The sequence below is a fragment of the Rhincodon typus genome, chromosome 12, assembly GCF_021869965.1.
Source record: "Rhincodon typus isolate 14 chromosome 12, sRhiTyp1.1, whole genome shotgun sequence".
NCBI lineage: Eukaryota > Metazoa > Chordata > Chondrichthyes > Orectolobiformes > Rhincodontidae > Rhincodon > Rhincodon typus.
Window position 1 is genome coordinate 37,257,086 of NC_063343.1, and position 27,719 is coordinate 37,284,804.

General features: G+C 40.2%; 1 protein-coding gene across 1 annotated transcript in view; it reads left to right on the forward strand.

Annotated features, from left to right (window-relative positions):
- Positions 1 to 27,719, forward strand: part of LOC109932964 (electrogenic sodium bicarbonate cotransporter 1-like) — a 108,923-nt gene that overhangs the window by 39,748 nt on the left and 41,456 nt on the right. The window contains exons 12-16 of the mRNA XM_048603419.1: positions 13 to 86; positions 2,129 to 2,320; positions 8,556 to 8,669; positions 16,817 to 16,978; positions 20,771 to 20,949. Of these exons, the coding sequence (XP_048459376.1) occupies positions 13 to 86; positions 2,129 to 2,320; positions 8,556 to 8,669; positions 16,817 to 16,978; positions 20,771 to 20,949 (721 nt within the window). The remainder of the gene's footprint in view (positions 1 to 12; positions 87 to 2,128; positions 2,321 to 8,555; positions 8,670 to 16,816; positions 16,979 to 20,770; positions 20,950 to 27,719) is intronic.

The window sequence follows — 27,719 nt, forward strand, 5'->3', positions numbered from 1 at the left end:
TCTTTCTTTTAGAAAATGTTTCCAGTCTGTTTAATGAAACAACTGAGGCACACTTTAAACTCATCACTGCCATCTATAATACAACAGTGAGTTTTGACTCTAAGTAAATGTTTGTCTTGTGCTGAAATTAATTCTTACTTGAATTTTCTCCTTTATTTTCCTGATGCACAGCAACCCTTCCAAGGGGTAGTAAGAACTGCTGATGCTGGAGCCAGAGATAGCACAGTGTGGAGCTGGAGGGCCACAGCAGGCCAGGCAGCATTAGAGGAGCAGGAATGTTGATGTTTCAGGTCGGGACCCTTCTTTCTGGCCTGCTGTGCTCCTCCAGCTCCACACTGTGTTAGCCCTTCCAAGGCCTGATTTCACATGTGAGCCTTGGTTGCATGGAAAGAGCCTTGGAGACAGGTTTCAGATGGTGAGTGTGAAATCATCCTCACCAATGGACAGTATCTACTGGAAACCTGTGTGGTTTTCACTGTGACCTGATTAACATCCTGCTGGCCAGTTACTTGCACAACATGGGTACAAATAAGCTGCTGAAAACTAAACAAAGAGCTGCTAGACTGGTAATGGCACTCAGTAAAGTTATGATGGAGGTTTTGTCATGATCTCTTGAAAAGCTAAAAGGAAGAGACCTGGAGAGCAGGGCCCTTGATGTTCCAGGTGGCGCTTGAAGAATTCTTGTCTTCTGCACCCTGTATGATTTCCTGTTTAAGCCCATGCACCTCTCCACCCCAATTCATCCCAAGAGAATAGCGGCAGTTTGCAATAAGTGTCCAAGTTACTAGGTAATTAAAATGGCAATTGAGTGCTGATTAGGTCATAGAAAGATGATTTCCATAATTAACCAGGCTCCCAACTACAACAGATTCCAGTTAAATTAGCAGTCTGCAGGAATGGAGCCTGAGCAAATGGTAAGGTTCTGACTGTTGGGTTGGTTTGCCCTGGCTGCTCGCCAAAAGGCAGCAACATATCTCGGTCTGAAAGTGCTCTGACCAGGTGTCCATACGTGCACAAGTCTCATTGGACATCACTGAACAAAAATCAGAAGCATCACTTTCCTCCCTTATTCCATTGGCATTGAAAACATTTCCACATCACTAAAGTAGCTACAAACAAGATTGTAGTGAGATCAGTACTGACCCCAAATAAAGTCTCGGACTATCGGCTCGGGGACCGCTTTGCAGAACACCTACGCTCGGTTCGCAATAAACAACTGCACCTCCCAGTCGCGAACCATTTCAACTCCCCCTCCCATTCCTCAGACAACATGTCCATCCTGGGCCTCCTGCAGTGCCACAACGATGCCACCCGAAGGTTGCAGGAACAGCAACTCATATTCCGCTTGGGAACCCTGCAGCCCAATGGTATCAATGTGGATTTCACAAGTTTCAAAATCTCCCCTCCCCCTACCGCATCCCAAAACCAGTCCAGCTCGTCCCTGCCTCCCTAACCTGTTCTTCCTCCCACCTATCCCCTCCTCCCACCTCAAGCCGCACTAACCTCATCCCACCCCCTTGACCTGTCCGTCCTCCCTGGACTGACCTATCCCCTCCCTAACTCCCCACCAACACTCACCTTTACTGGCTCCATCCCCACCTCTTCGACCTGTTTGTTTCCTCTCCACCTATCCTCTCCTCTATCCATCTTCTATCTGCCTCCCACTCTCTCCCTATTTATTTCAGAACCCCCTTCCCCTCCCCCTTTTCTGATGAAGGGTCAAGGCCCGACCTCTCTGCTCCTATGATGCTGCTTGACCTGCTGTGTTCATCCAGCCCTGCACCTTGTTGTCTCGGATTCACCAGCATCTGCAGTTCCTACTATCTCGGACTATCTGTTTGTTTTACACTGGATGGCGCATTTACTTATTAAGCCTTAAGCAGAACTCCATTTGCGGTGTTTTTGAGAGATTTGTCACATGACCAATTCAGTGTAATGTTATGGTTTCCAACATCTTTTAAGTTGAAATATATCATGTGCAATTTCTCCTGATTTTTATGTGTAATTTTGTAATACAGGATTTTTTGAAAATAAGATCTCTAACTTTATGCCTTGCAAATGATTGTATATTTATTAAATATCTGTAAGAGGTTATAATAATCTTATTTAACTGCTTGTTTCATTTCAGCCCAATGCAGAATCTGTCAACTGGTCTTCACTTACAAAGAAAGACTGTTTGAAGCTTGGAGGACAGCTTGTGGGCAAAACCTGTGATTATATTCCAGACATTACACTCATTTCCTTTATTCTTTTCTTTGGTACATTTGTTTGTTCCATGTCGCTGAAGAACTTTAAAACAAGCAGATACTTCCCATTTGCAGTAAGCATAATATTTTAAACTTTTTTTATAGCTGGCTTTCTCAAAACAGCAAGTAATCACAAGGAGATAGCAAGAACTGCAGTAATCACAAGCTTAGTTTTCAATGCCCTTTAATTTCTAAGTGAGCCTTGTTGAGAACCAGTTTAAAATGAGGCAACATTGTTGAGCTCTGCAAAACATGATATTGTCAAATAATTGACAATTATATTTCAACTTCTGTTATTTGAGATGAGGTGAGAGCCAATAGCCCAATGAATGATCTATTGGACCTGATTTAAAAGCCACTGCCGAGAACACGCATTCTAGACGTTGTTGAAAGCAACATGTCTCCAGGCAGCTCTGAAAGCTAAAAATACCAAAACATCAGTCACTTGACTGTCACAAAACTAATATTAGCAATGAAGACTCAAAGATTGTGGGTAGTGGTGTTCATGTTTCACCAAGGGCAGTCAGTTGTCAGACAGAAAACAAAACTTATCTTGGTTTTAAACAGGATAAAGGGGATGAGGCAGACTGGGTACCGTGTGTGCCAATGCTTGAAGACGTCAGTGTGTACTCAGGGAGTCTGAGGCATGTGGACCTGGCTGATCTTCATTTACATAAAAGTTTCCAGCATTCTGCCTCATCCAGATCCAAAATCTGACCTGCAAGTAAGAAAGGGAATTTGGCAGCAATAGGATGTAACCATGAGAACTATTTGTGGGTGTCACTGGAGGGGGCATTCCTGAAGAGGATCATGAGCAAGACAGGGAAACACTCCATCTCTTGATATATAAGGATAACCGAAATAAAATTTTACAATCTATCTGTTAAAATTTTAAAATAAATTGAGGTAAAATTTTAAAAGCTTACCAATGGAAAGGTGACTAGATCAGAAAAAGTAAATCACTGGATTCATCTGCTGCCATTCTCTCTCGTACTCCCCAGTTTCTATCAGGCAATGCTAAACTAAAATTCCTTGCATGACACATGTCCCAACACTTGGAAGTGAACTCCACAGTCTGCAAATACCTCGTATAAAATATTTTCTCCTGTCCTCTTCTTGTACATTTCTTGCATTTAATTTTGTTCCCCTGAGTTTTGATGTTGAGTATCAGCAGAGTTTGGTAGTTATGCTCATTTGACAGCTACACCGGCTCACATCCAGCAGGGGTCACTGTAGGGTGACCTGGAGAAAGAACTGTAGATATGTTCCTTTAAATGTAATTGCAGCATTGCTATCACTTACCTGGCTGAGCTCAGCGTTCTGACATTAACAGATTAGCTGCAGGCGTGCTCAGTAACGCAAGAGATTACACCTGGAACAGGTGTCCTCGGTGAATGAAAAGGCATAACCTCTAACCGTTGTTTCTATTTTTTGCCCAGTAGCCAGACAGATTGACAGGCTGACCAGCTGCTGGATGGGAAAACTCCGGGCAGGAAGCCACAGCCTGCCCCCTTGGAAACGGATCTCATCAATAGTAGGGCAGGCGTTAGATCATGGTTGGAGGTGGCGTAGATGACATTGTGGTGGGAGGTGGGAGAGATTGTATCAAATCACAGGATAGGTTACAGATCAGGGGAGGAATGGTGAGGTAGAGATCTGTGATTACAGTAGAGCAGTTCTGATTGGTGGATGTGATGCTAAAAGCTGCTCCAGTGGTTTGGAGAGAGCATTCCTGTTCCTTCTGGATACATGGAGTGCTGTAAAAAAAAATGCCTTCTCAGAACAGTTTATCTTGCTGCCTGGTTCCTCAAATTTCCAGTAACCTGCTTGAAAGCACTTTTAAATCTGACTCATAATTACACTGTCTAAGCCTGACTTAAATATTATAATGAAGTGTCCAGGTTCCCTGAGATAAAAGCCTTGTACACCTCATTACACACCGTAAAAATGGCAGGGTATCTGTATAGGGTAGGTTGAGGATGTTTTCCCTTTACTTTAGTGTTTAGCATCCCCGAGACACCTATAATGGGAAGATAGAGTTTAATACCAAATTAACTGATGAAAGCCTACACATGAACATATGAACTAGGACCACATGTAGGCCATTCAGCCCATTCAATATGATCATGACTGATCTGTTGGTAACCTTCAATCCGCATTCCCGCGTATCCCTAATAAGCTTTCAACCCCTTACTAAAAAAAATCTACTCACTTCTGCCTTAAAAATATTCAATACCCATCACCTTTTAAGGAAGAGTTCCAAAGTTTTATGACCTTCTGAGGCAAAACATTTCACCTCATCTTCTTTTTTATTTAGATGACCCCTGATTTTTGAACAGTGACCCAGTTCTAGATTCTTCCAGAAGGGAAAACATTCTCTCCATATCCAACCTGTTAAGACCCTTTGGGATCTTCTGTTTCAGTGAAGTCACCTCTTACTCTTTTTAACTCCATTGGTGCAGCAGAGCCTATTCTTCCCTTTGTAAGACAACCACCACTTTCCAAGTATTAGACTTAAAAAAAACTTTCTCTGAACTGCCTCTGTTGCATTTACATCCTTCATTAAATAAGGTAGCAAATACTAGGTATGGTATTCCAGATGAGGTCTTAGGAGTCCCTGTATACCTGAAGCATAATCTCATACGTTTATATGCAATCCACTCATGATAAATGATAATATTTTATTAGCTTTCCTAATTACTTGCTGTACTTACATACTAATATTTTGCAACTTAAGCACAAAGACACCCAGATTCCTCTGCATCTCAGAGCGCTGCAATTTCTCACCATTTAGATAAAATGCTTTTTCTAAATTCTTCCGGCCAAAAGGACAATTTCACATTTTTCTACATTATAGTCTATTTCCATATCTTTGCCCATTCACTTAAGCTATCTGTATCTTTTTGTAGCTTCCTTATATCCACTTCATAATTTACTTTCCTACTTATCTTTGTGTCATCTTTGAATTTTGCAAGCACACCTTCCTGGTCTGTATGACCGTGATATTGGAAACTAAGTTTAATTCATATCTTCAATGTATATTCAAGATGGCAGCGGAGTGGAAGGGCTGTGTGTGGGCTCTTGGCCCAGGGCTCATCTGCTCCTGAATACTTTCTTTCATTTTTTTTTCTCTTTACATCTGCCCTTTTCTTTCATTTTTATTCCTTTTCACTTCTGCTCTGTCATTTTTTTCTAACATTTTTATTTTCTTTTTACTTCTGCTCTTCTCTTTCTTTTTTTCTTTCGTTTTTGTTTTTGTTGGATCCTTTTGCAAAGTGTTTGATCGCAAATCTCATGTGACAGCTGGAGCAGGCAGTGCGCAGATGATGGTCTGTCCTGACCGTCAGAGGCGGCAGTGGACATGGCTCCCGATGGCAGCAGCGGGGTATGTTCTCCTGGTGTTAGGGGCTGGCAGCGGCAATAAAGCTCCTCCAGTGATTGGAGGTGGCAGCAGTGACAGCGGACATTTCAAGATGGTGGTGCCAGCAAGGTGACCTCTTGTAGGAGGATGGCCAGAGTGGGACTCTTGGCAAGACGGTAGCGGCCTGGTCTGGCAGCGGAGCCAGGGACTCCTGATTGCAGTAGGCCCAGAGTGGGGACTCCTGGTTGTGGGGTGAGTGTGGATTCAGCACAGGACCCGGCATCGGTGGCTGCTTCGGTGAGGTGGCCCCAGTGGCGAAGAGATGGCACCTGAAGAGCAGTGACTCCTATGTTGGTGGGTCTGGCATAGTATTCAGCGAGGTGGTGGAGGAGGGGCCTTGGTGCACTGGCTCAGGACTGTCCTTCAGCTATAACTTTTATCCCTTTTATTCTTAAACTAATCAAAATGGCACCGGATTGTGGTGACTGTTGAAGCTTTTCACTGTATTTTACCGTGTTATTCACTGTAAAATGCAAGTGACAATAAATAAATCATCATGACAATAAATAAATAATCATATTGCTGTAAAATTTAAATGTTTGGATTTTGGTGATTCTCAGTTGGCAACCCACCCTTGCGGGAGATTAATTGTGTGAGATGTGCCAAACTTCCCTAGGAGTTGAGTGAGAAGAGAGGAAAATCACCCTGTATTCACATTTCTGATCACTATTCATCAGCTATCATAAACCAGTGTGTGTGATTGACAGAATAGAATTGCTCTGAACTCATTGCGTGCCTTCTGCTGCTAGGACTCCCCTTTTCTATGATACTGTTTTCTCTGGTTAGCATTGACATAATGTTAAGATGATATTGAAAGAAGAACTAAACTTGTGACTGGTCCAGGAAAATAAAAAGAGGGGAAAGCCTACCTTTGTACCTCAGCAATGGCAGATACACAGCAGAGATTTGTGTTGCCATGGTGTTGGCCATATTTTATATTTCCCTCAACGGAGCATTGAAATTATTTATGAGTGCAAATTAGTTTTGCTGTGGTCGGACACAGAAATCAGAATGAAGTAATCGTGCAGAATCGAGTGTAGCAACAATATGGGATAAATTATCCTCAAAATTGGGACAGAGCTTTTGTTGACTCTACGACTGTTCAATTCCCATGTTGAAAATAGTTCTCACTTTTGTCTCAGATTGGAATGATCACGAGATAAACATTGGATGGAGAGGGCATTCAACCTACATGAGCTCATTGTTCCAAGAAAAAAAACTTGACTTCCCATTAGGGCATCAAACTGTCTCTTAAATAATTCCAAACTTTTTGCTTCTAATCCTGTACCCAGAGCCCGTACTGTGTTCTAAACACTGTTTACATCAAGATGAAATTCTAGGCATTATTTTTAAATCTGTCTTTTATCAGCTTTGAAATTGCATACCCTTGTCCATAAATATTCTTTATATATCATTAATCATAACAGGTTCACAAATTCACTCATACCAGTGTCCATTTAAAAATGGTACTGTTGCTTTAATTGCAGGTTATGCTCGCTTAAAGTTTATTTTTAATTTTATAGACAAATTAGTATTATCACATTGTAGGATTGAGATTATTTTTCAATAATTAGTTACAGTTTGGTATGTGCAAGCAAGCAGATTGTTAAATTTCATATTTTGTTGAGCTATGGTCAGTGCAATACGATATGGCCTTTGGCTGTAGCTTGCATATCTGTGAGAGAGCGGCCCTATAGACTTCTGTGACTACGGCAATTTTAACTTTATTTTAACATCACCTTAGGTCAAAATAAACAAATAAATAAAAAGGTAGACTTTTGTGACAGAACAAATGTTCATGAAGATGTTTTGAAGTGAAACAACTTTAATTTGAAAATGGCTTAGTTATTTTAACTTAAAATTGTAACTTTCTTCTTAAAGCACCCAATGTAAGAGACAGGCCTGGATATTTTATATATTTACAATGAAATGAAGTTCTGTAATTCGTTCTAGTTCTACATGATGATTTCTTAAGATAACTTTGACTCTACAGATATTGTGCAATGAGAACGTTTAATTCTTGAGAATATAACTCCTACATCTTAGGAAAACAAAAATGTGACTTATAAGTTAACTTGTTCCAGTCAGCAGCAATTACTGTGAAGTAATACATAAGCAAAGAGTTATTTTTAACTAAAACATATTGGTAAGCTTTGAACATTTAGCAGTATCAACCCGACGACAAATCCTTTAAGCATACACAAATTACTTCCATAGTGCCTTTTCATCTTCAGTGAGGAGCTGTACAGATAGTAACCTAACAAGGAAAAGCTCTAATGAAAGGATTCATCCCGAAAATGACTGACATCTTTGGGAACCAGTCAGGAGATGGTAGGAACTGATATCAGTAAGATGACTATTACTTTTAAGCAAACAAACATAAATTGAGCAGGCTACCTAGCCAATCTGAGACTGATTGTGTGCTATTCCGACATTGGTAAGCATGTTAAAGGTCAGGAATGTTATTGTTAATGTACATGGCTAGTAGCTAGAACGGGTTAAGAAGCAGAACCTCCATTGCACAGCAGTGAGAAGTTAGAATAACTTCAGTCAACAGATTAGAACAGGAAACATGTACCCAATTAGTCAGAATTTGTAAGCTGGTGTCCAACATGGACCAACTGATTCCTTGCCCATTGCACATTACTCTTTTGAGACAAACATAATACATTCTGTGAAACCTGTGAAAGCACACTTGATCCCAGAGTGATCTTGTAACTAATCACGACTGGAATACTTTTAGATTGGCTCTCTCAATTCATTCCATAATTGTAGTTGACTCAAGTTTTACAATTAAAGTCAAGTTGAACACATCAATTTTTGCATATGAAACCATTTAAATTGTTTTTTAGGGTGATTGTTTTACAACTTATTGATTTCTTCCTTAGTTCAGGAAACTAATCAGTGATTTTTCCATCATCCTGTCGATACTGATCTTCTGTGGAGTTGATATCCTCGTTGGTGTGGATACCCCAAAACTCATTGTGCCAAGTGAGCTCAAGGTTTGTGTCATTGAATATGAACATTGTCTGTTCTGTCTAATTATTGTGTTGATTTTTCTTGGAAGTGAAGGCCATGAACCATTTCCAGGATGTGGAAATATTGTCAGCTGTGAGGAGGATAGTGTGGAATGACAAAACATGGGCAAGTTGATGGAATGAGCAGACAGATGATTTTCAATGCAGAGAAATATGAAGTGATTCATTTTGGAAAGAACATGGGGAGACAACATACAGGGTAAAACTTTTAAAGGGCTTACTGGAGTAGAGTGTATGTGTGTGTATATGTTTATGAAGGTGACATGACAGGGTGAGAGTGATGTTAACAAAGTGAACAGTATCTTGAGCTTTCCTAATACTGACACAAAGTACAAAAGCAAGGAGACTATGTTGAATTTGTATTAGTCATTAGTTCTGTTTCAGCTGAAACATTGCTTCCAGTTCTGGGGGCGGTGCATTTTAGGAAGCTTGGGTAGCCATTAAAGAGGGTGCAGGGAAGATTCACCATAATGCTTCTAGAGATGAAGATAGAGCGAAGAAGTTAGGACTGTTTTGCTTGGAGGAAAGGAAAAAGGCAGAGAGGAGATTTGATAGAGGTATTCAAAATCATGAAGGGCCTGGATTGAGAGGTTAGCAAGAAACTTTTCCCACTTGTAAAAGTGTCGTGAGTGAGAGGGCACAAATTTGAAGTAACAAGTAACATAAATGAAGATAATATTCGCAAAAACCTTCTTTCAGTGAATGGTTAGGATCTGGAATGCACAGCCCTGCAAGTGTGGGGGTGGAAACAGTTTCAATTAAGACTATTAACTAGAGAGGAAAGCTGCACATGTTACAGAGAGAAGGTGAGGGAATTGTGCTTGGCCAGTCGTTTATTCAATTAGGCACTGTGGACATGATAGAATAAATGGCCTCTTTCTGCGTCGTAAAAATTCAGTGGCTGTGATCCTGAGTTACAGATATTATTCACCTATTTCCAAATGTATTTGTCAGACATCATCACACTTAGTCAATAAAGGCAGCTAATGGAACTATATACTGGGTGGCACAATGGCTCAGTGGTTAGCACCGCTGCCTCACAGCACCAGGAGCCCAAGTTCAATTCCACCCTCGGGCAACTGCCTTGTGTAGAGTTTACACATTCCCTTCTGTCTGCGTGGGTTTCCTCCAGGTGTTCCAGTTTCCTCCCACAGTCCAAAGATGTGCAAGTTGGGTGGATTGGCCATGCTAAATTGCCTAGAGTGTCCAGGGATGTGCAAACTAGGTGGGTTAGCCATGGGAAATGCAAGAGTTACAGGGATAGGAAGGGGGTTGGGTACAGGTGGGATACTCTTCAGAGGGTCAGTGTGGACTGAATGGCCTCTTTCAACACTGTAGGGATTCTATTCTATGATTTCTTTTAATATGCACAGATATTTAACAATCAGTAAAACTTTTAGTTCAAGTGAGGGAATTAAAAGCATGAGATTAATAAATGGAGGGGTTGAAGTATGAGGCAGTGGAGAAACAGTTTAATAATATTTGAAATAAAAGAGGAAAAACTATGAACCATTGCACACAGAGCATCTATATTTATATTTAGAAGGTTAGAGAAGAAAAGGAAAATTGAATATGGTGTTAAAATCCTATTAATGAGTGAATGAATGCTAAAGTGCCAAGCTTCTGATGAAAAGATGTGTTGGCAGAGGTCTGTACATGTTTATAGAATCCCTACAGTGTGGAAACAGACCATTCGACCCAACAAGTCCGTACCAACCTTCCAGACCCATTCCCCTACATTTTCCCATGTCTAACCCACCTAACCTAAACATCCCTGGGCACTATGGGCAATTTAGAATGGCCAATCTACCTAACCTGCACATCTTTGGACTGTGGAAGGAAACTGGAGGACCCGAAGGAAACCCACGCAGACACGGGGAGAATGTGCAAACTCCACACAGACAATCGCCCAAGTGTGGAATTAGACCTAGGTCCCTGGCGCTGTGAGGCAGCAGTGCTAACCACTGAGCCACCATGTCCTGAGCGTGCAAGCTATGAACAGGGTTAGGTCATTTGGCCCCTCAAGCCTATTCCACCTTTCGATCATATCCTGTCTGAACTAACTGTGACCTCTACTTCACTTTCCTGCCTAACCCCTATACTCTGATTCCTTTGTTAGCCAAGAATCCATCAACCTTTGCCTTAGAGACATTCAGTGACTACCACTATGCTGTAGGGAAGAGCATTCCACAGAATCAGGATCTTCTGAGGAAAAAAAATTCTTTTAATTTCTGTCTGAAATGGGAGAGCCCTTTACCCTTAAACTCCGCCCCCTAATTCTAGACTCTCCCACATAAATGTCCATTCAGCATTCACCCTGTGAAATCCCCTCAGGATCTTTTACTTCTCGCTAAGATCATCTCACATTCTTCTAAACACACATGGATAGAGACCCACAATCTGTCCAACCTTTCCTTCTAAGATAACTCCCCCACAGTCAAGTGAACCTTCTCCGAATTGCTTCTCATGCAATTATGTCCGTCCTTAAATAAGGAGAAGAAACTGCACACACTACTCTAGATGTAAGAATGCACGACCAGGAGTAGGCCATTGGCCACTCAAGGTAGCCTCATCATTCAACAAGATCATGACCAATCTACCTCAGATCATAACTCCCCTTTTGTACCAACTCCTTACAACCCTGAGCTCCCCGATTTATTTCAGAAAACTATCTCTTTTTTTTCATTACTTTCTGTGATCCAGCCTCCACAACCCACTGAGAATTCCAAACATTCACTTCCTCTGAGAGAGTAAATTCCTTCATATCTATTTTCAGTGAGTGTTCCCTTATTCTGTAACAATGTCCCCTAATTCGAGACTCCCCCACTGGTGGAAAAAGTTTCTCAACATCTACCGTGTCAAGTTCTCTCAGATTCTTAGGTGGACAAAAAGGAGGCTGGAAGAACACAGCAGGCCTGGCAGCATCTGGAGGAATGGAGCAGTCAATGTTTCAGGTATTACCCTTCTTCAGGACTGCAGTAATACCCGAAACATTGACAGCTCCTTTCTTCCCGGTGCTGCCTGGCCTGCTGCGTTCTTCCAGTCTCCTGTTTGCCTACCTTGGATTCTAGCATCTGCAGTTTTTTTTTGTCTCCCTCAGAATCTTGTTTGTTTCTCTTGGATCACCTCTCATTCTTTTAAACACTAATGAATAAAGGCCTCACCTGTTTAGCTGTTCATGATGAGTCAATCCTTTCATCCTAGGAATCAGTCTACTGATAGTTTTGTCAAAGACCTGTACAAATGTCACAAAACATTTATACTGTTATATTTTACTTCCCTTGCAAAAATTGAGAATATTCCATTTGCCTTCCTAATCCCTTGTTGTACCTGCAATGTGACTTTCTATGATTCATGCACTTGGACATCCAGATCCATTTTTGTCTCAGAGTTCTGCAGTCTCTCTTTTACTTAGATAATATGCTGCTCTTCTATTCTTCCTTCCCAGGTGGACAAGTTTTACATGTTCCCACATTATGCCCCATTCACAAACTGTTTCTGTCCTGTCTGAAATTTGCCTTCACAGCTATATTTATATTATCAGTAAATTTAGTTACCATGCATTCTAGCTCTCACTCAAACTGAGATAAATCATTAATAGTGGAAGAGGCCACAGAGTTGATCCCTGTGGTACTCCAGTTGTTACATCTTGTCAACCTAAAAATTATCCACTTTTACCTACCTTCTGTTTCCTGTTAGCTAACTGATCTTGTATCTATGCTAATGTACTACTCTGTACATCATGGGCTCTTATTTTATGGAGTAACCTTTGTGGAATCTTGTAAAATGCCTTTTGGAAATCATGGTACATCACATCAACAAGTTCCCCTTTATCCACCTGGTGGTTAATTACTCAAAGATAGCTAGTAGTCAAATATGATTTTCCCTTTAAACAACATGTTGACTCTGTCACACTGCATTGAGATTTTCTACATACCCTGCCATTGCCACTTTAATAAGTTCTAGTTTTCCCTGTGGCAAATGTTAAACCAATTGGCCTGTTATTTCCTCCTCATGTCTCCGTCCTTTCTTGAATAGAAGAATTGCAATCACAATATTTCAAAGAGACCTTTATATAATCCAGGGAATTTTGAAAATTTAATACCAAATGCATTTACAATCTCAGAAGGCACTTCTTTTCAGAAACTAGCATGAAATCCATCAAGACCCAGGGATATATCAGCTCTTCATATTATTCTGCCGATTTTTTTCTCTGTTTATTGACATTGTTTTAAGTTTCTCCTGTCCTTCCACTTCTTGATTTATAATTATTTCTGGGATATTATTTGTATCCTCTACTGTGAAGACAGAAGCAAAATATATATTCAATGTAACTGTTTTGTTTGAGAGAAACAATATCCCAATTTCTCCTTTGCATTTATATAGTGCTTTTTTATTATTACTGAACATTTTAAAGGTTTTACAGCCGATGAATTTTTTTCAACGTGTAGTTGCTATTGTAATGTAGAAAATCTGTTTATGACATTCATTGAGGGATAAACATTGACTGGACTCCTGGGACAACTTTTTGGCTCTTATTTTAAATGATGCCATGCGTCCCTTTATATCCCTCTGATCAGAGATGAACCCTTGGTTTAATGGCTTCTCTGAAAGATGGTGCTTCAGACAGTACAGTTGTTCCTCAGTAGTGCATTGGAGTATCAGCCTTGATTTATGTGCTAAAGCCCTTGAGTAAGGCTTGAATCTGGAACCTGGTGACCCAGATGTAACAGTGCTACCTACTGAGCTATGGAAAAATTGAAAATAGGTGTAGGTCATTCAGCCCATTGAGCCTGTTCTGCCATTCAACTCAGTCCCCGTTCCCATTTTCTCGCCATACCCTTTAATCCCTTTAGACATGAGAACTTTATCCAAAACCTTCTTGAAAGTAAATGGTCGACATGTAAATACAGATAACTGAAAAATGTAAGAAAGCGCAGTAGAGAAAAATGACATTTTGAGAAAACAAAAGCAATGACAGAAATCAATTATAGGTTTGCAGGTCACAATATTTTCCAATGAAAAGTTCCAATGGGCTGAAGGTCATCCATCTTAGATCTCTGTCTAAAGGAGAGCAACTCATCACCCAATCCCAGTGTAGAAAAGCTTAGTCAACGCATATAACTTACAATACTGTGCCCCTACTTTTCGAAGCCAGTGTAGTGGTTACCATTGTTGAGCCTTTGATGTAGCTCCTGTGTTCCAATGCAGTATCCTCTCATCCCCTGTATGTTGAGTTGCCCTCTTTATAATTAGTATCCCCTCTGCATTCCAGCATGCTGCCTCCAACCTCCAGAATTGGCTTACCTTCACTACCACAGCAGTGGCCCCTGATTGCCCCCTTCACTTACAGTGAGCTGACTCCTAAGACTGACCATGGCCCACCACCCTCTGACAACTGGGATGGACAACCCTGACTGATCTCTGCACAGTTCCCCTGCCTGACTTCCCACAACTCCCTGAACTGATTGCACTGGACATGCAGGACTGATCATAGCACACTCCCTGAACTGTGGTGATATGGACCCTCTGACCCTGACTGTCCCAAGCAGTTGGACTGCGTCCAAGGCTCTGATCTAATAACCAATGATGCCCTTAACCTAACTGTGTTGTGACACCTGGCTGAAGACAGTTTCCCTTGATCTGACTGAGGGCTTTTCCCCTTAGATTTTGAGACCTGGCCATTTGGTTGATGCCAATGCAGTGTGTGTGCTGTGTCAGCTGCAGGTGTAATGCTGAAGTAGCAGAGTGCTGTACAGCAACATGTCCACCCACTTCTCTGACTGCTGACAGCCACGACAAGCTACATAGCTTTGTGTCTGTACTAACAGCAAGGCCAGACAGAAGGCTGAAGGCTTTAGGCTATGAGGGAGCAAAGCACAAAAAGGCAAGGCAAGGCAGTGATGTTGGGAGCATTGAAGAAAGCTCAAAGTGAGTGATGTTTTAGAGAGTAAGTGAGGAACACCAAGATACATCCTGATCGAATTCATGAGCCTGTCCTAGCAGCACATTCAAATGAACAGTGCCTCTGCTCTCCATTCAGCAGAATTGTATCATAAGAGGTTTAGAAATATGCCACAAGAATGTAGAGAGATTGGTATGTATTCGATGCCAATGGTCATGTACAGGATGTGTTGGCTGTCGCTGCTTATTGACCATGCCCTGCAAAGTTGGTGACTGTTGCCCTAGACGGAGGCCTGGATGAGCAAGTGGTGAACTGAAGTCTCCAGCCTACCCACTCTGACTTTTATGTTGGGAATTAACACCTCTAGACTCTATACAGTGGCTGGGAGAATGGGAAATTGCATACAGCTGAGGCAAGATTAGGTAAGAATAACATTCAAATGTTTGCATTTAGACGGCTCGCCACCCACTAATGAGATTCTCACCTCGTTGCCCACACTTGGCCAGGGAATTTTGCTCTCAACATTGAGAAACTCATTACAGTCCAACTCACCTGAATTCCCTAAATTTCTGGCCAAATACCATGTTATTCAGAAGCTAGGAAAATTTTGCACAATATCTCCCAGCTAAGGATGGTTTGTACCAGCCCATCTTGTAGGAGAAATGGCTATGTTTGCTTTAGTGGGTTGTTCAAATAGGACAAAGATTGGACCTTTCTCTTTTCACACTCATTTCCCCATCTAGAAAGTTTTGAAGTCTAGTCTTGATATAATTAACAACCCTGAACAAGGACCAGACTTTATTTTAAACACACAACTGCCACATTCTGCAGCAAAGTGCACCAAATGAATGGAAATCGAGTCAGTGGGATTCGTTTCTAGTGCACTCCCTCCAGACAATTCGGTGCTGAATGTGAATTCAACATGTCCAATTATGAAACAAACAATTTGTGTCATTGCTTATTATCTACTTCTGACAATACATTTGTTATTATTTGTCACTGGATTGTATTAGTAAAACTGTAATGAGGTAAAGCTTGATGCTTTGCGAGATCTAACATTAATGTTCATTGGATTTACTTGTTACTGTCTTAAAATGGCATGACATCATTACATTGCCATATTTGCAGTTAGGATTATTACTGAAAATATAAATTTTACAATAATAGCTGGGCAAATTTACTTTGTAAAAGGTCTTGATAAAAACAAGAAAGCAGTTTAAAGGCTATTCCAGTCAGAACTGTGAAGTAAGTTACAGTTGCCTGTTCTGGAAACTTACTCTGTTACAGAAAGCTAAGTCAAACAATTTGGTATAATCCCATTTTCGCATTACAGTCACAAATCAAGACATTTTATTTTTGTCACATGGGATTGCAAAATATTTGAGCTGCTTTTCTGGCCTTTAAGAAGTCTTAAAAGCCTATTTTTAATGATTGTATAGACAGCGCTTTTTGGATTGACGTGCAAATGTTGAACTGATTATGGTTTAGCGTTAAACAAAGCAACAGCATTAAGTTTTTATTTGTGGGAAGAACATACAGGAATATTTGAACATAATACCTCTGTATGATTAGTGTTTTAGTAAATTTTGGTTTGTTTATTACCAGAACATGCAACCATATGGGTTTAAACAGGACATTGTTTTCACGATAATTTTTGCATTTGTTTATAAACCCAAATTTTCTTGAATTATATGAACTCATGGGTTTTAAGCCAAATTATCTGAATGACACCGAGACAGCTCTTCAGAGTCTTTAGTTTTCTAAAGTTCTTTGAACACTTTTTAATGTAGCCAATTTTTGTTTAAGCTGCTGATTATAAACTACTCTACACCATGATTAAATTCTTCCAACACATAAACCCTCATTTAAATGCATTTATTTTTGATGTTTAAACTTACATTTACCAGCTTATGACCTGTCAGAGTTACAGAAAATGCCCAGTTTTCTCTGCAATAGAGTAAGCCAATAAGTCTAATGGGAAATTTACAAGAGACTTTCTCACTTGTAAGTGTTGAGAGAGCTCACTACCATAGGTATTTGTGGAAATGAATTCTGTTTATACTTTTAAGTAGAAACTAAATAGGCATACGAGGGAGACAGGAATAAAGGGTTACGTAGATAGTTAGATGAGGATGGATGGGTGGCTTTTAACCTCATAATGTTTTGAGGAAATGCAATATAATCAATATAATTCTTTTTATTAAAGCCAACGAACCCACACAGAGGGTGGTTTGTGTATCCATTTGGTGGGAATGAATGGTGGATGTGCCTCATTGCAATGGTACCAGCTTTACTGGTCACTATACTTATCTTTATGGACCAGCAGATTACTGCTCTCATCCTGAACCGCAAGGAACATAAACTCAAGGTTTGTTGTTGATTTCTCCTTTTTGAATAAAAATGTTTCACCACACTCTCAGTCGATAAAGATTTACATGATGATTCATTACAAGTGGTTTAAATATTTGCAAAAGCACGCAACAGTTCTAATTTTGTTTCAAAATTATTTTTTAATTTAGGTACTATTATCAATCTATATATTTGCTGCAAATATGCTGTCTATTAATGCTAGCATTACAAACACATAGGTTTATGACAAAGAAAGTCAGTCAGCCTAACCTATTTATTCTGATTCTTCAGCAGAGCAATCCAAACCTAATCTCATAGTGCCATGCTCTCTTCTACAACTTTGTATCTTTTGCTGCTTCAAATTCTGTAAAGAGATTGTGGTATTTATGCTAACCATTCTCAGTGGCAAAGCATTCTATATGCTAAAACCTCTTGTGTAAAGAGACATCTCTGAACACTTCTCCTCACTCTCCAGTAGTCTTACACTGATTATTCTTTCAAATCAATATAGATAATCTTTCACTTTTAAATCTCTCATAATTTAAAAAAATCTCAATTTCATCTCCTTAGTTTCCTCTGCTTTGATGGAAAGAATTGCAAGATTTTATTTCCCCTTTTGCAACTGTATCATTTAGTGCTCTCAGTTCATGCCCTCTATGGCTTTAATGTCATTTGAGTTGCATGAGATGAGATTCTGTGCAACTATACCTGAGCCTATGTTTTATATAAATTCTTAATTAACTCTTCGTTAACATTCAAATCTACATTCACAAAATGCAAAATTCTATTGACCTTTTTATTTGGCTTTATCTAACTGCAGTTGCATTTATATAAAATCATGGAATTGAATTTCCTAAGTCACTCTCACACACTCCCTTCAGTGCCTTTCTATAAGTGAATGATCCTTCTTTTTACCTTTACACTCAAAATGCTTATTTACTTATTTATATTAAATTTCACCTGTCACATTTCATTAGCCTACCTTTGTTGTCTTCATGTCTTTAAATGACTCATTCTACTTTAAAATTGCCAATATTCATCCCAATCTGTTATATGCAGATGGGACATTTTATCTTTGTCTTGTCCATTAACCAGTGTTCTGTCTGTACACTACTCGTATTCAATGCAACTGAAATTTCTAACAAACCTCTTGTGTGGTAGCTTTTTGAGTATCTTCTGAAAATCTATTTAACGCACAATGTTTATCTAGTTCATCACTTCTTCAAAAAGCTATTACGTTTGTAAAACACAATGTGTCTTTCATCAAAATAGACAACATGGATTAAAACATTTTCTGAAGAAGGGTCTAGGCTCGAAACGTCAGCTTTCCTGCTCCTCTGATGCTGCTTGGCCTGCTGTGTTCATCCAGCTCTACACCTTGTTAACATGGATTAAAAATCCATTTTTAAAATACTTAGCAGATGTGACTAATTTCTTCAGTTAGGTATTCTAAGAGACAAACAAATCAATAGTTATGTGCTTAACCATTTACTCTTTTCTAAACAATAATGTTATACCTGCTAGTCTCCAGTTCCAGGCACAACTTTAATGCTTAATCAGAAATCACAAATTGTGGTCAGAGCATCTGTTATCCAACTTTTGATTCCTTTCCGTAGCCTGGGTGCGTGCATTACAGTTATCTAAACTATCAACGCTGAACAACATGTCATGAAATTGATAAAGAAAATACAGAGCAGATCAGGTAGCTTTTTGGAGAAAAAAACAAAGTCAAACTTTTCAGGTCAATTACCTTACATAGATGTTGAATGACCTACTGAATACCTTTGAGTATTTTCTGAATCATCAGTTGTCCAATATCAAATGAAAGCAAAAGCAGAGTGTTCTGAAGAAAAATCATTTTGGACTTGAAATGTTAACTGTTTCTCTTTCCACAGATGCTGCCAGACCTGCTGAGTTTTGCTAATATTTTCTGTTTCTGAGTTGTTCTATATCAGTTGTTTTATTGATTGATTGATTGTTCTGCTGTTCTACAAAAGCTCTCACTCCCACCATCATTTTGTTAAAGTAATATTGACTGATAATTTCTTCAGAGCTGCTTCCACTTTTTCTGGCATAACTTCACTGGATGTTATAGTGGTGCAGCATGGACAACTCCAAGGAAATTCCAGTTAATAAATATTTAATATATCTGCTATTTAAGACTCCTTCCTACATTCTGGAGTTGCTTGACCCTTTTTTTTTACTTTTTGATATATTGGTGAAAATTCTTTATTCATTCATGGGCTGAGGACGTCACTGGCTAGGCAGCATTTGTTGCCAATCCCTAATTGCCCAGAGGGCAGCTAAGAGTCAACCACATTACTGTGGGTCTGGAGTCACATGTAGGCCAGACCAGGTAAGGATGGCAGTTTCCTTCCCTAAAGGACATTAATGAACCAGATTGGTCTTTCTGACAAATGACAATGCTTTCATGTTGATCATTAGACTGTCAATTCCAGATTTTGTCTTTATTAAATTCAAATTCCACCATCTGCCATGGCAGGATTTAAACGTCTCCCCACAAAATGCATTGTATTTCCTCTTTTATGTTATTTCTTGGTCTTCCTTTTTATATTCTGTTTAGCTATTCAAAGCCTCCTTTTCATCTTCCCTCCCACACTTCCAGCATTCCTCAAGACCAACTTTAGCTCTGTTTAGTTCTTAATTGTTATAAGATTGTTTCAAGTTTCAGTTTTGTTTTTGTACTCTGGTTCTGACATTTCCCCTCCCTCCCCACCCTGACCCTGCACCCCCAGCCGCCAACCCTTCAAATTATCAGCTCCCTCTCCACATTTAAGATTCTCTTTAAATCCCCATTGGCTATTGCTCCTATTATCTCATTAGCTGTCTCAGCATCTATTTTTGTCTGATTATACATCTGTGTCATGGAGCATTTTCAACTTCAAGGTGCTATATAAATGCATCATTTTACTGTTACAGCCTTCTGCAGTTCTAGAATTTACTCTAATGCTGTGGCAACGGAAGCTCTACCCATCTGCAATAGCCGCATACTGTCCTTTCTCGGCCCTCCTCCATTAACCTGCTCAGTGTTTGACAAGGAAACAATTTGACAATGATCTCTTGAAGTCTTTATATTCACACCTGGGACAAGGCAGACTCAGGTCGAATTTAACAGTCCACATTATTAAATAACTTCCTAATACCAATTCTCTAGATACAAACATTACGATTCATTACTTGGAGTTATTGGAAAACTGAAGCCTTGTCTTAGCAAATGACAATGACTTTCAAGAGAGAACAAGGGGAAAAATAACAGGGCAAAATGAGGGCAGAAAAATCTAAACATAAGTTGCCACATCACTCTCATCCATAAACAGAAGGGATATTAATTGTGCAAATTTTAAAATAAATACATTTAAATAAATAAATAAACTCATTTAATTTCACATAACTATGGACCATTTTATTAATTAATTTTCACTATAATATATTTATTGGTTAAACCCTACATAGTCAAATAATTGCTGCAGTACAAAGAGATCACCTACTAGCTACAATATAGTATATTGACAAATAAGTCCATTTAAAATGAATCATTTGGCTTCAACCCCTTGCTCAACAAGCCAAGTGGGAGACTCATATAAATAATTGTACATAAACTTCATTTAATATATGAAAGTGGAATAAGAATACTTTACATGGAATAGTGGCTGAAACCTGAAAGCTGAGAAGATCTGTATTGAAGTTTTAGAGAAATGGCAATCAGGGTAAGTAATATTTTGGACTGATGCAATTTCTATTTAGCATGTGTTTTCTTTTCCCAATTCAAACTATGACAATTACCCCACAGAAAGGTGCTGGCTTTCACCTAGACCTGTTCTGGATAGCTATCCTTATGATCCTTACTTCATTCATGGGTCTGCCCTGGTACGTGTCCGCAACTGTAATATCCCTTGCACACATAGACAGCTTGAAAATGGAGACTGCAAAATCTGCCCCAGGTGTAGAGCCCACATTTATGGGAGTGAGGTATGTTGAGCAATATTCTGAGGATTTTTAATAGATTGATGTTGGAAATAGTGTGTATGTAATTAGAATTCTCTTTAAATTGGGTGCATTTACTTTGAGCGTAATTGTGTTCTTCATGTAATCGACTGATCTGTATTCATATCCAGTGTATCCATGGACAAGTAACAGTTATTATCTCAAATTCACAGTCTCAGTATAATCATTGCACCTAATATTTCTCTTTTCAGCACATGCTGTTGTTTCATGGCTACCCAGTAGTTTCTGTAAGCAGACCGAGATTGTTATAAATTCAATCTCACATTCAGCACAATGTATGGATTAACGCAAGCAGTTTTAACAATTAGCCCGTGATTATAATCTGCTTATTAGAGAACATGTGAAACATAATTCCCAATCATCCTTGAAAGCAAAAAACTGATGATGGACCAATGCCATATAGATTAAGACTTACTTGGTAAATTGATTGTCTATCACAAATTAAGATGATTACTGATATGCACACGCTAATAAACTTTGGATAAAGTGTTGAGTTTTTTGAAGAGATGGCAAAAGATTGATGAAAGCAGCGTGGTCTATATGGACTTCAGCAAGGTGTTTGACAAGGTTCCGCATGGTAGACTGGTTAGCAAGGTTAAATCACATGGAATCAAGGGGAAGTTAGCCACTTGGATACAAAATTGGTTCGAAAGTAGGAGACAGAGCGTGATGGTGGAGGGTTGTTTTCCGGACTGGAGTCATGTGACCAGCTGTATATTGCAAGGCTCGGTGCTGGGTCCACTGCTTTTCATCATTTATATGCAGGATTTGTATGTGAGTACAGGAAACATGGTTAGGTTTGCACATGACACCAAAATAGATGGTGTAGTGGACAATGAAGAAGGTTCAAGTTGAAAAAGAGTACAACAGGTCCTTAAACAGATGGACCAATTTGCTAAGGAGTGGCAGATGGAGTTTAATTTAGAAAAATGTGAGGTGCTGCATTTTGCAAAGGCAAATCAGGATAGGACTTATACAGCCAATGGTAGGTCCCTGGGGAGTGTTGCCAAACAAAGACACCTTGGGCTGCAGGTGTATAGTCCCTTGAAAGTGACGTCTTTGATAGACAGGGTAGTGAAGAAGGTGTTTGACAGGCTTGCCTTCACCGTTCAGTGCATCGAGAAGAGGAGTTGAGTTGTCATGTTGCGGCTGTAATGACATTAGTGAGGCCAGTTTTAGAATATTGCATTGAGTTCTGGTCTCCCTGCTATAGGAATCAAGTTATTAAACTTGAAAGCGTTCAAAAAAGATTTACAGGGATGTTGCCGAGTTTTGAGGGTTTGAGCTATAGGAAGAGGCTGAATAGGCTGGGGCCTTTTTCCTTGGAGCGTCAGAGGCTGAAGGTTGACCTTATAGAAGTTTATAAAATCATGAGCAGCATGGGTAGGGCGAATAGCCAACGTCTTTTTGTCAGGGTGAGGGAGTCCAAAACTAGAGAGCATAAGTTTAAGGTGAGAGGAGAAAGATTTAAAACAAATCTGTGGGGCAACTTTTTCTTGCAGAGGGTGATGCGTGTATGGAATGAGCTGCCAGAGGAAGTGATGGAGGCTGGTACAATTACAACATTTTAAAGGCATAGGCATGGATATATGAATAGGAAGGGTTTAGAGGGATATGGGCCAAATGCTAGCAAATGAGACTAGATCAGTTTAGGATACCTGGTCGGCATGGACAAGTTGGACTTAAGGGTCTGTTTCCTTGCTGTATAATTTATGACTGTATAAGCAAAAAGACACAGAATGTTAGTAAATAGTACAGCACAGCACAGCATTTTTTAAAAAAGATATGATCGGTTCACATGGCCTTAATATAGCCTTTTCAGAAAAATGTTTTCTGCATTAGTTGACAAGTAAGAGATTCTTTAGCTGCCTGTCTGGTTTATCTCTTTTTCTTGTAGACCTTCAAGTGAACTCACGATTGGTCTTAGAGGTGAAGCTCTCTGTGATGAAATGTCTCAAACGTTCACTGTATTGATCCATCTGAAAAATGGGCATTCAGGCCATGCTATGGAAATGTATCCAGATATCCCTTCAAGAGATGAGAGAGATAGAATAGTAGAAACAAAGGCTTCTAGAGGAGTTACATAGTAATGGTGGTCTAGGTGAATAATACAACATACAGGACTTCTTTGTGTTAGATGACTCATCTATACAGTTGTAGATAGTTTGCTACAAGCAAGTATTGCATGGCAAATTTAGTTGTTTTTTTGAGGAGATCGTTAACAAGGCTGATAAGGGAGAATTATGGATGTTACCCTGCATTTATAACGGCTTCCAAAAGACATTTGGTAACATTCCATATACAAGATTATGAGCAAAAATAAGTGTGCTTGAAATTGGCAGTAGCCTATTGACTTGAGTTGGAAACCAATTGGGAGACAGTAAGTAAGAAGAAGGGACTGTCTAAAAGGAGGGATCTGTACTGGGGCTTCAATTTTTCACTATATATTTATTATGTGGATAAAAGATACTTTTATCTTGTTTGCAGATGACAATAAATTAGGATTAAAAGTAGAGAATGAAAACAGGAAATTGCAAATGAATGGAGACAGATTAAGCAATTGTGTAAAACAGTGGCATGTGAATTTGAATGTGAATAGGTGTGAGACCATCCACACTGGCCTCAAGAAAGATAAATCAGATTGCTCCCTATGTGTGAAAAACTAGAGATTGTAGATGAGCAGAGATTTGTGAATATCAAAGTGGTTAAAATGTAAAACGAATCAGAGAAGCCATTTTCTTTTGTAGAACAAAGTTGAAATTACAACAAGATCATACAAGAGTGAAATCAGAAACGAAGGGATGAATCAAATGAATGTCTGGTTAAATGTGAGTTGAATTGAGCTTTTTTGGAGGAATTCTCACTGCAAGTCCCAGTGAGGTTTCTTGCTGTGCCTTACCAAACTCACCTCACTAATCACCTGCCCCTCAGTATGGTATCCCTCGCACCCAACTCTCTCCCCATCTTACTACATGCCATTCCTAGAACAATTTGCCACTCACCAGTCATCTGCCAAAAGACAAGCATTTTTGGCAGCTGTACGATTATTTGAAAGGCTTGTATGGACCTGGATGAGTATTCGGAGCTGCCCTGCTTGTTGCTGGACAGAATCTGAACATGTCAGAGAAGGAGAAGATGGCACTGCAGTTCTTTGAGATGGACCTGGAGATCCTTGTGGAGGAGCTGGTGTAAAGGAGGAGTATTCTCTCCTCTGAGACCGGTAGAAGAGGTCACATCACCAGATCCTGGCAACCTTGTATGAGATTGCCACCCAGTCAGTACCATTTCAATGATGCAGAGGAACAGGCAGCAATGGAGGTCAAAGACTATCTCTGCCTATCAGGGTGAGTGCCACAATCTTCTTTCTGCTATCTCATACTCTAACTCTGCTAATGCATCAGCTCCCACCAAGGCTCATTCTCTGCTATGCTCATTATTGCTTGCAATATCTTCCCTCACTCACTGTTAAGCCCCTAACCTCCCACTCCCTGACTGTGCATTGTCTCCTCACTCCCTCGGAACACCATACCACCTTTCTCCACCAGTGCCAACGGCTATGCTGCCTACTTGCCACTCACTCAGTTTCTCTTTTTCTGTCATTCCAGGAGAATTTAGCTTACAAAGGAGCAGGAAGGACCCAGGGCAGGGGGAGGGATGCCCTGTATTAGACTCCCAGGCCCCTAATAAAAGAGAATCCTGCTCTTACAGGAGAAGTAGGCACATCCAGTCTTCATTCCACTACAACTCTCCCAGTAACCCTGTTGTTGGTCTTGTTCCTTATGCACCACTTTTAACTGCTCACTGCAACATCTCTCTTTTGTTTGTTTCGCAGGTGCCACCAGAATAATCACCACCTCCGCGGAAGAAGAGCTGGCTCCACCAGAATCCATCTCCTTGGTCTCTGAGGGTGTGAGTACTGGGGCCTCTGAGGAAGCTTCGGCAAGGCTGTGTCCTGCACTTCCCTCAGCAAGAATGTTAGCCTTCAGGTGTTTGGGAGCACACTCTGGTGGGTACCTCAAATCGAAAGCCCCACAGCTATCCAAGGAGAAAAGGACCCCAGGTGCTGGCACTTGGTGGCACTGACATGAGCAAGCAACTGCTGAGAACTAGGCATGAGAGGAGCCTGTGGTATCACCAGTTAGGGACTTTGTCCACATACACAGAGAGGAACAGGGGCAGCAGCCAGCTACGTGAGAGGCATTGGCCCTCATTGCCCAGAGGCTGCAGCAGTGCAACCAGTGACCATCTGACCTCCCCCATGGACAGGTTGGCACCTGTCATGAGGAGCCAGGCCTAGCATTGTCTGATTCTGCTAGATAGGCACACAAACCTGCACTGCATCGTCCTCAGGACCAAAAGCATGGTGACAGAGATGGGGAACCTGTCACGCCCTCCAGGTGTCCTTTCCTCGTGAGGAGATAAGGCACCCAGCCAGAGCAGGAATCACACACAGGGGCCTCTGATGTCTCTTCTCCTGAGAGGACACACCACAGGTCACTGTGGTCTCCAACCCCAGCCTGCCTCTCCCTCTCTGACCCTGGGAATTTCAAGATGAAGAAGCTTCTCTTGCCTCTGCATGTCTGGGTCATCCAGATGCAAACACCACAGGGTCACCTGATCAAACCTCCAGGCCTAATGGGTCCTACAGTCAGCCTACTCCGGTAACAGTGGATCCCAGGACTACACAGAAAACCAGCAGGAAGGAAAAAGAAAGAAAATAAGGGAATAATCTCATGTTTACTACTTGAGCAAATTGGCTTAGGGTAAATAAAATTCAAAAGGCAAATGCAGGGATCAAAAATGTGGGAGAAATGGATTCTGATTCCTGGGCCACTGGCACCAGTAATAGGGAAAGAGATAGCAGTTCCAATGGGACAAGTTTAATTTGAACCTTGCTGGGACCTGTGTGCTGGTAATCATAAAGCTAGGATTGTAGAAAGTGCTTTCAGTTAATTGAGGGGAGGGTTCAATTGAAGGAAAGTTTAAACAATCAAAGAGAGGAACACAGAGGTGCACCATAATGAACAACAGTCAAAGTGTGACAGGAAGGGGCAGAAAATATAAGCAGAAGAGTGCAGCAAAACTTAGAACCAGTGTAAGTAATAATGATAAAATGTCAAATATTTAAGGCTGTACATTTCAATGCACGCAGTTCTTGTAACAAGAGAGAAGTGTTGATAGAAAAAATAGAAATAAATCATATGACTTGTTAGCTATGATGGAGAAGTGGTACAAGACGTTAAAGAGTGAGAACAAGATTCAAGGGTCTTCAAAGTTTAGGGAAAAATAGGAAGAAAGGAAAAGGAGGTCAGGTAGCTTTGTTCATAAAGGAAGGTATCGAACCAGTACTGAGTAATGATATCGGTGCAATTGATCATATCAAATCAGTTTGTGTAAAAATCAGAAATAACAAGGGAAAGATGTCCCAGTTTGAGTTGTTTATAGGCTACCAAAGAGTTGCTTTGCTGTAGACAAAGTATATATCAGGAAATACTGAAGGCATATAAGAAGGGCACTACAATTATGAAGGGTGATTTTAATCATATCGATTTGACAAATCAGATTACAAGATAACCCATGGAAGATGGATTTGTAGAGTGCATTTAGGGATTGTTTCTTAGAACAATGTGTTGCAGAACCTACCCAGGAACAGGTTATTTTCAATCTAGTGAAGTGTAACAAGGTAGAATTAATAAGCGATCTGGTAGTTAAGGATCCTCTAGAGTAGTGATCACAATATAGTAGAATTCCAATGTCAGTTTCAAGGGTAGCTACTGGTCTCAAACTAGAATCCTCAACTTAAATAAGAACAACTACAGAGATATGATGAAAAAGCTGACTGAAGCAAGCTGGGAAAATAGACTAAAGGGAAGGCCAGTAGATGAGCAGTGGCAGACATTTTAGTAGATATTTCATAATGCTCAGCAAAAATTTATTCCGGTCAAAAAGAAGGCCTCACTGAAAAGGATGAACCACCTGTGGCTAACAAAGGCAGTCCTAAGTCATAAAAAGCAGTGAAAATGAGCAGTAAGCCAAAGGAATGGAATTTTTTAAAGGAGTTGGCGGCAGATGACTAAAAAGCTCATGAAAAGGATTAAGATTGACTATGAAACTAAATTAGGAACAAATTAGGGGGGAGGCGATGACCTAGTGGTATTATCACTGGACTGTTAATCCAGAGACCCGGACAATGTTCTGGGGACCTGGGTTCGAATCCCACTGCGGCAGATGGTGGAATTTGACTTCAATAAATATCTGGAATTAAGAATCTAATGATAACCGTGAATCCATTGTCGATTGTCGGAAAAACTCATCTGGTTCATTAATGCCCTTTAGGGAAGAAAACTGCCATCCTTATCTGGCCTACATGTGACTCCAGACCCACAACAATGTGGTTGACTCTTAATTGCCCTCTGGGCAATTAGGTATGGGCAATAAATGCTGCCTGGCCAGTGATGCCATCTGAATGAATAAAGGATATATAAAGAAACAGCAAGAGCTTCTATGGGTATATATAGAGAGTAGCTAAAAAGTGTGCAAAACCCTTGGAGGCTGCAACAGGGGAATTGATAACTGGGAACAAGGAAATAGCAGCTAAATTAAACCAATATATAGTATTGGTATTTGTGGTGGAGGATACTATAAATATCCCAAACATAACAGAGAAGCAAGATGCTAATGAGAGGGAAGATTTTGTAACAGTCTATTCGTGAAGGACAAAGTATTTGATAATG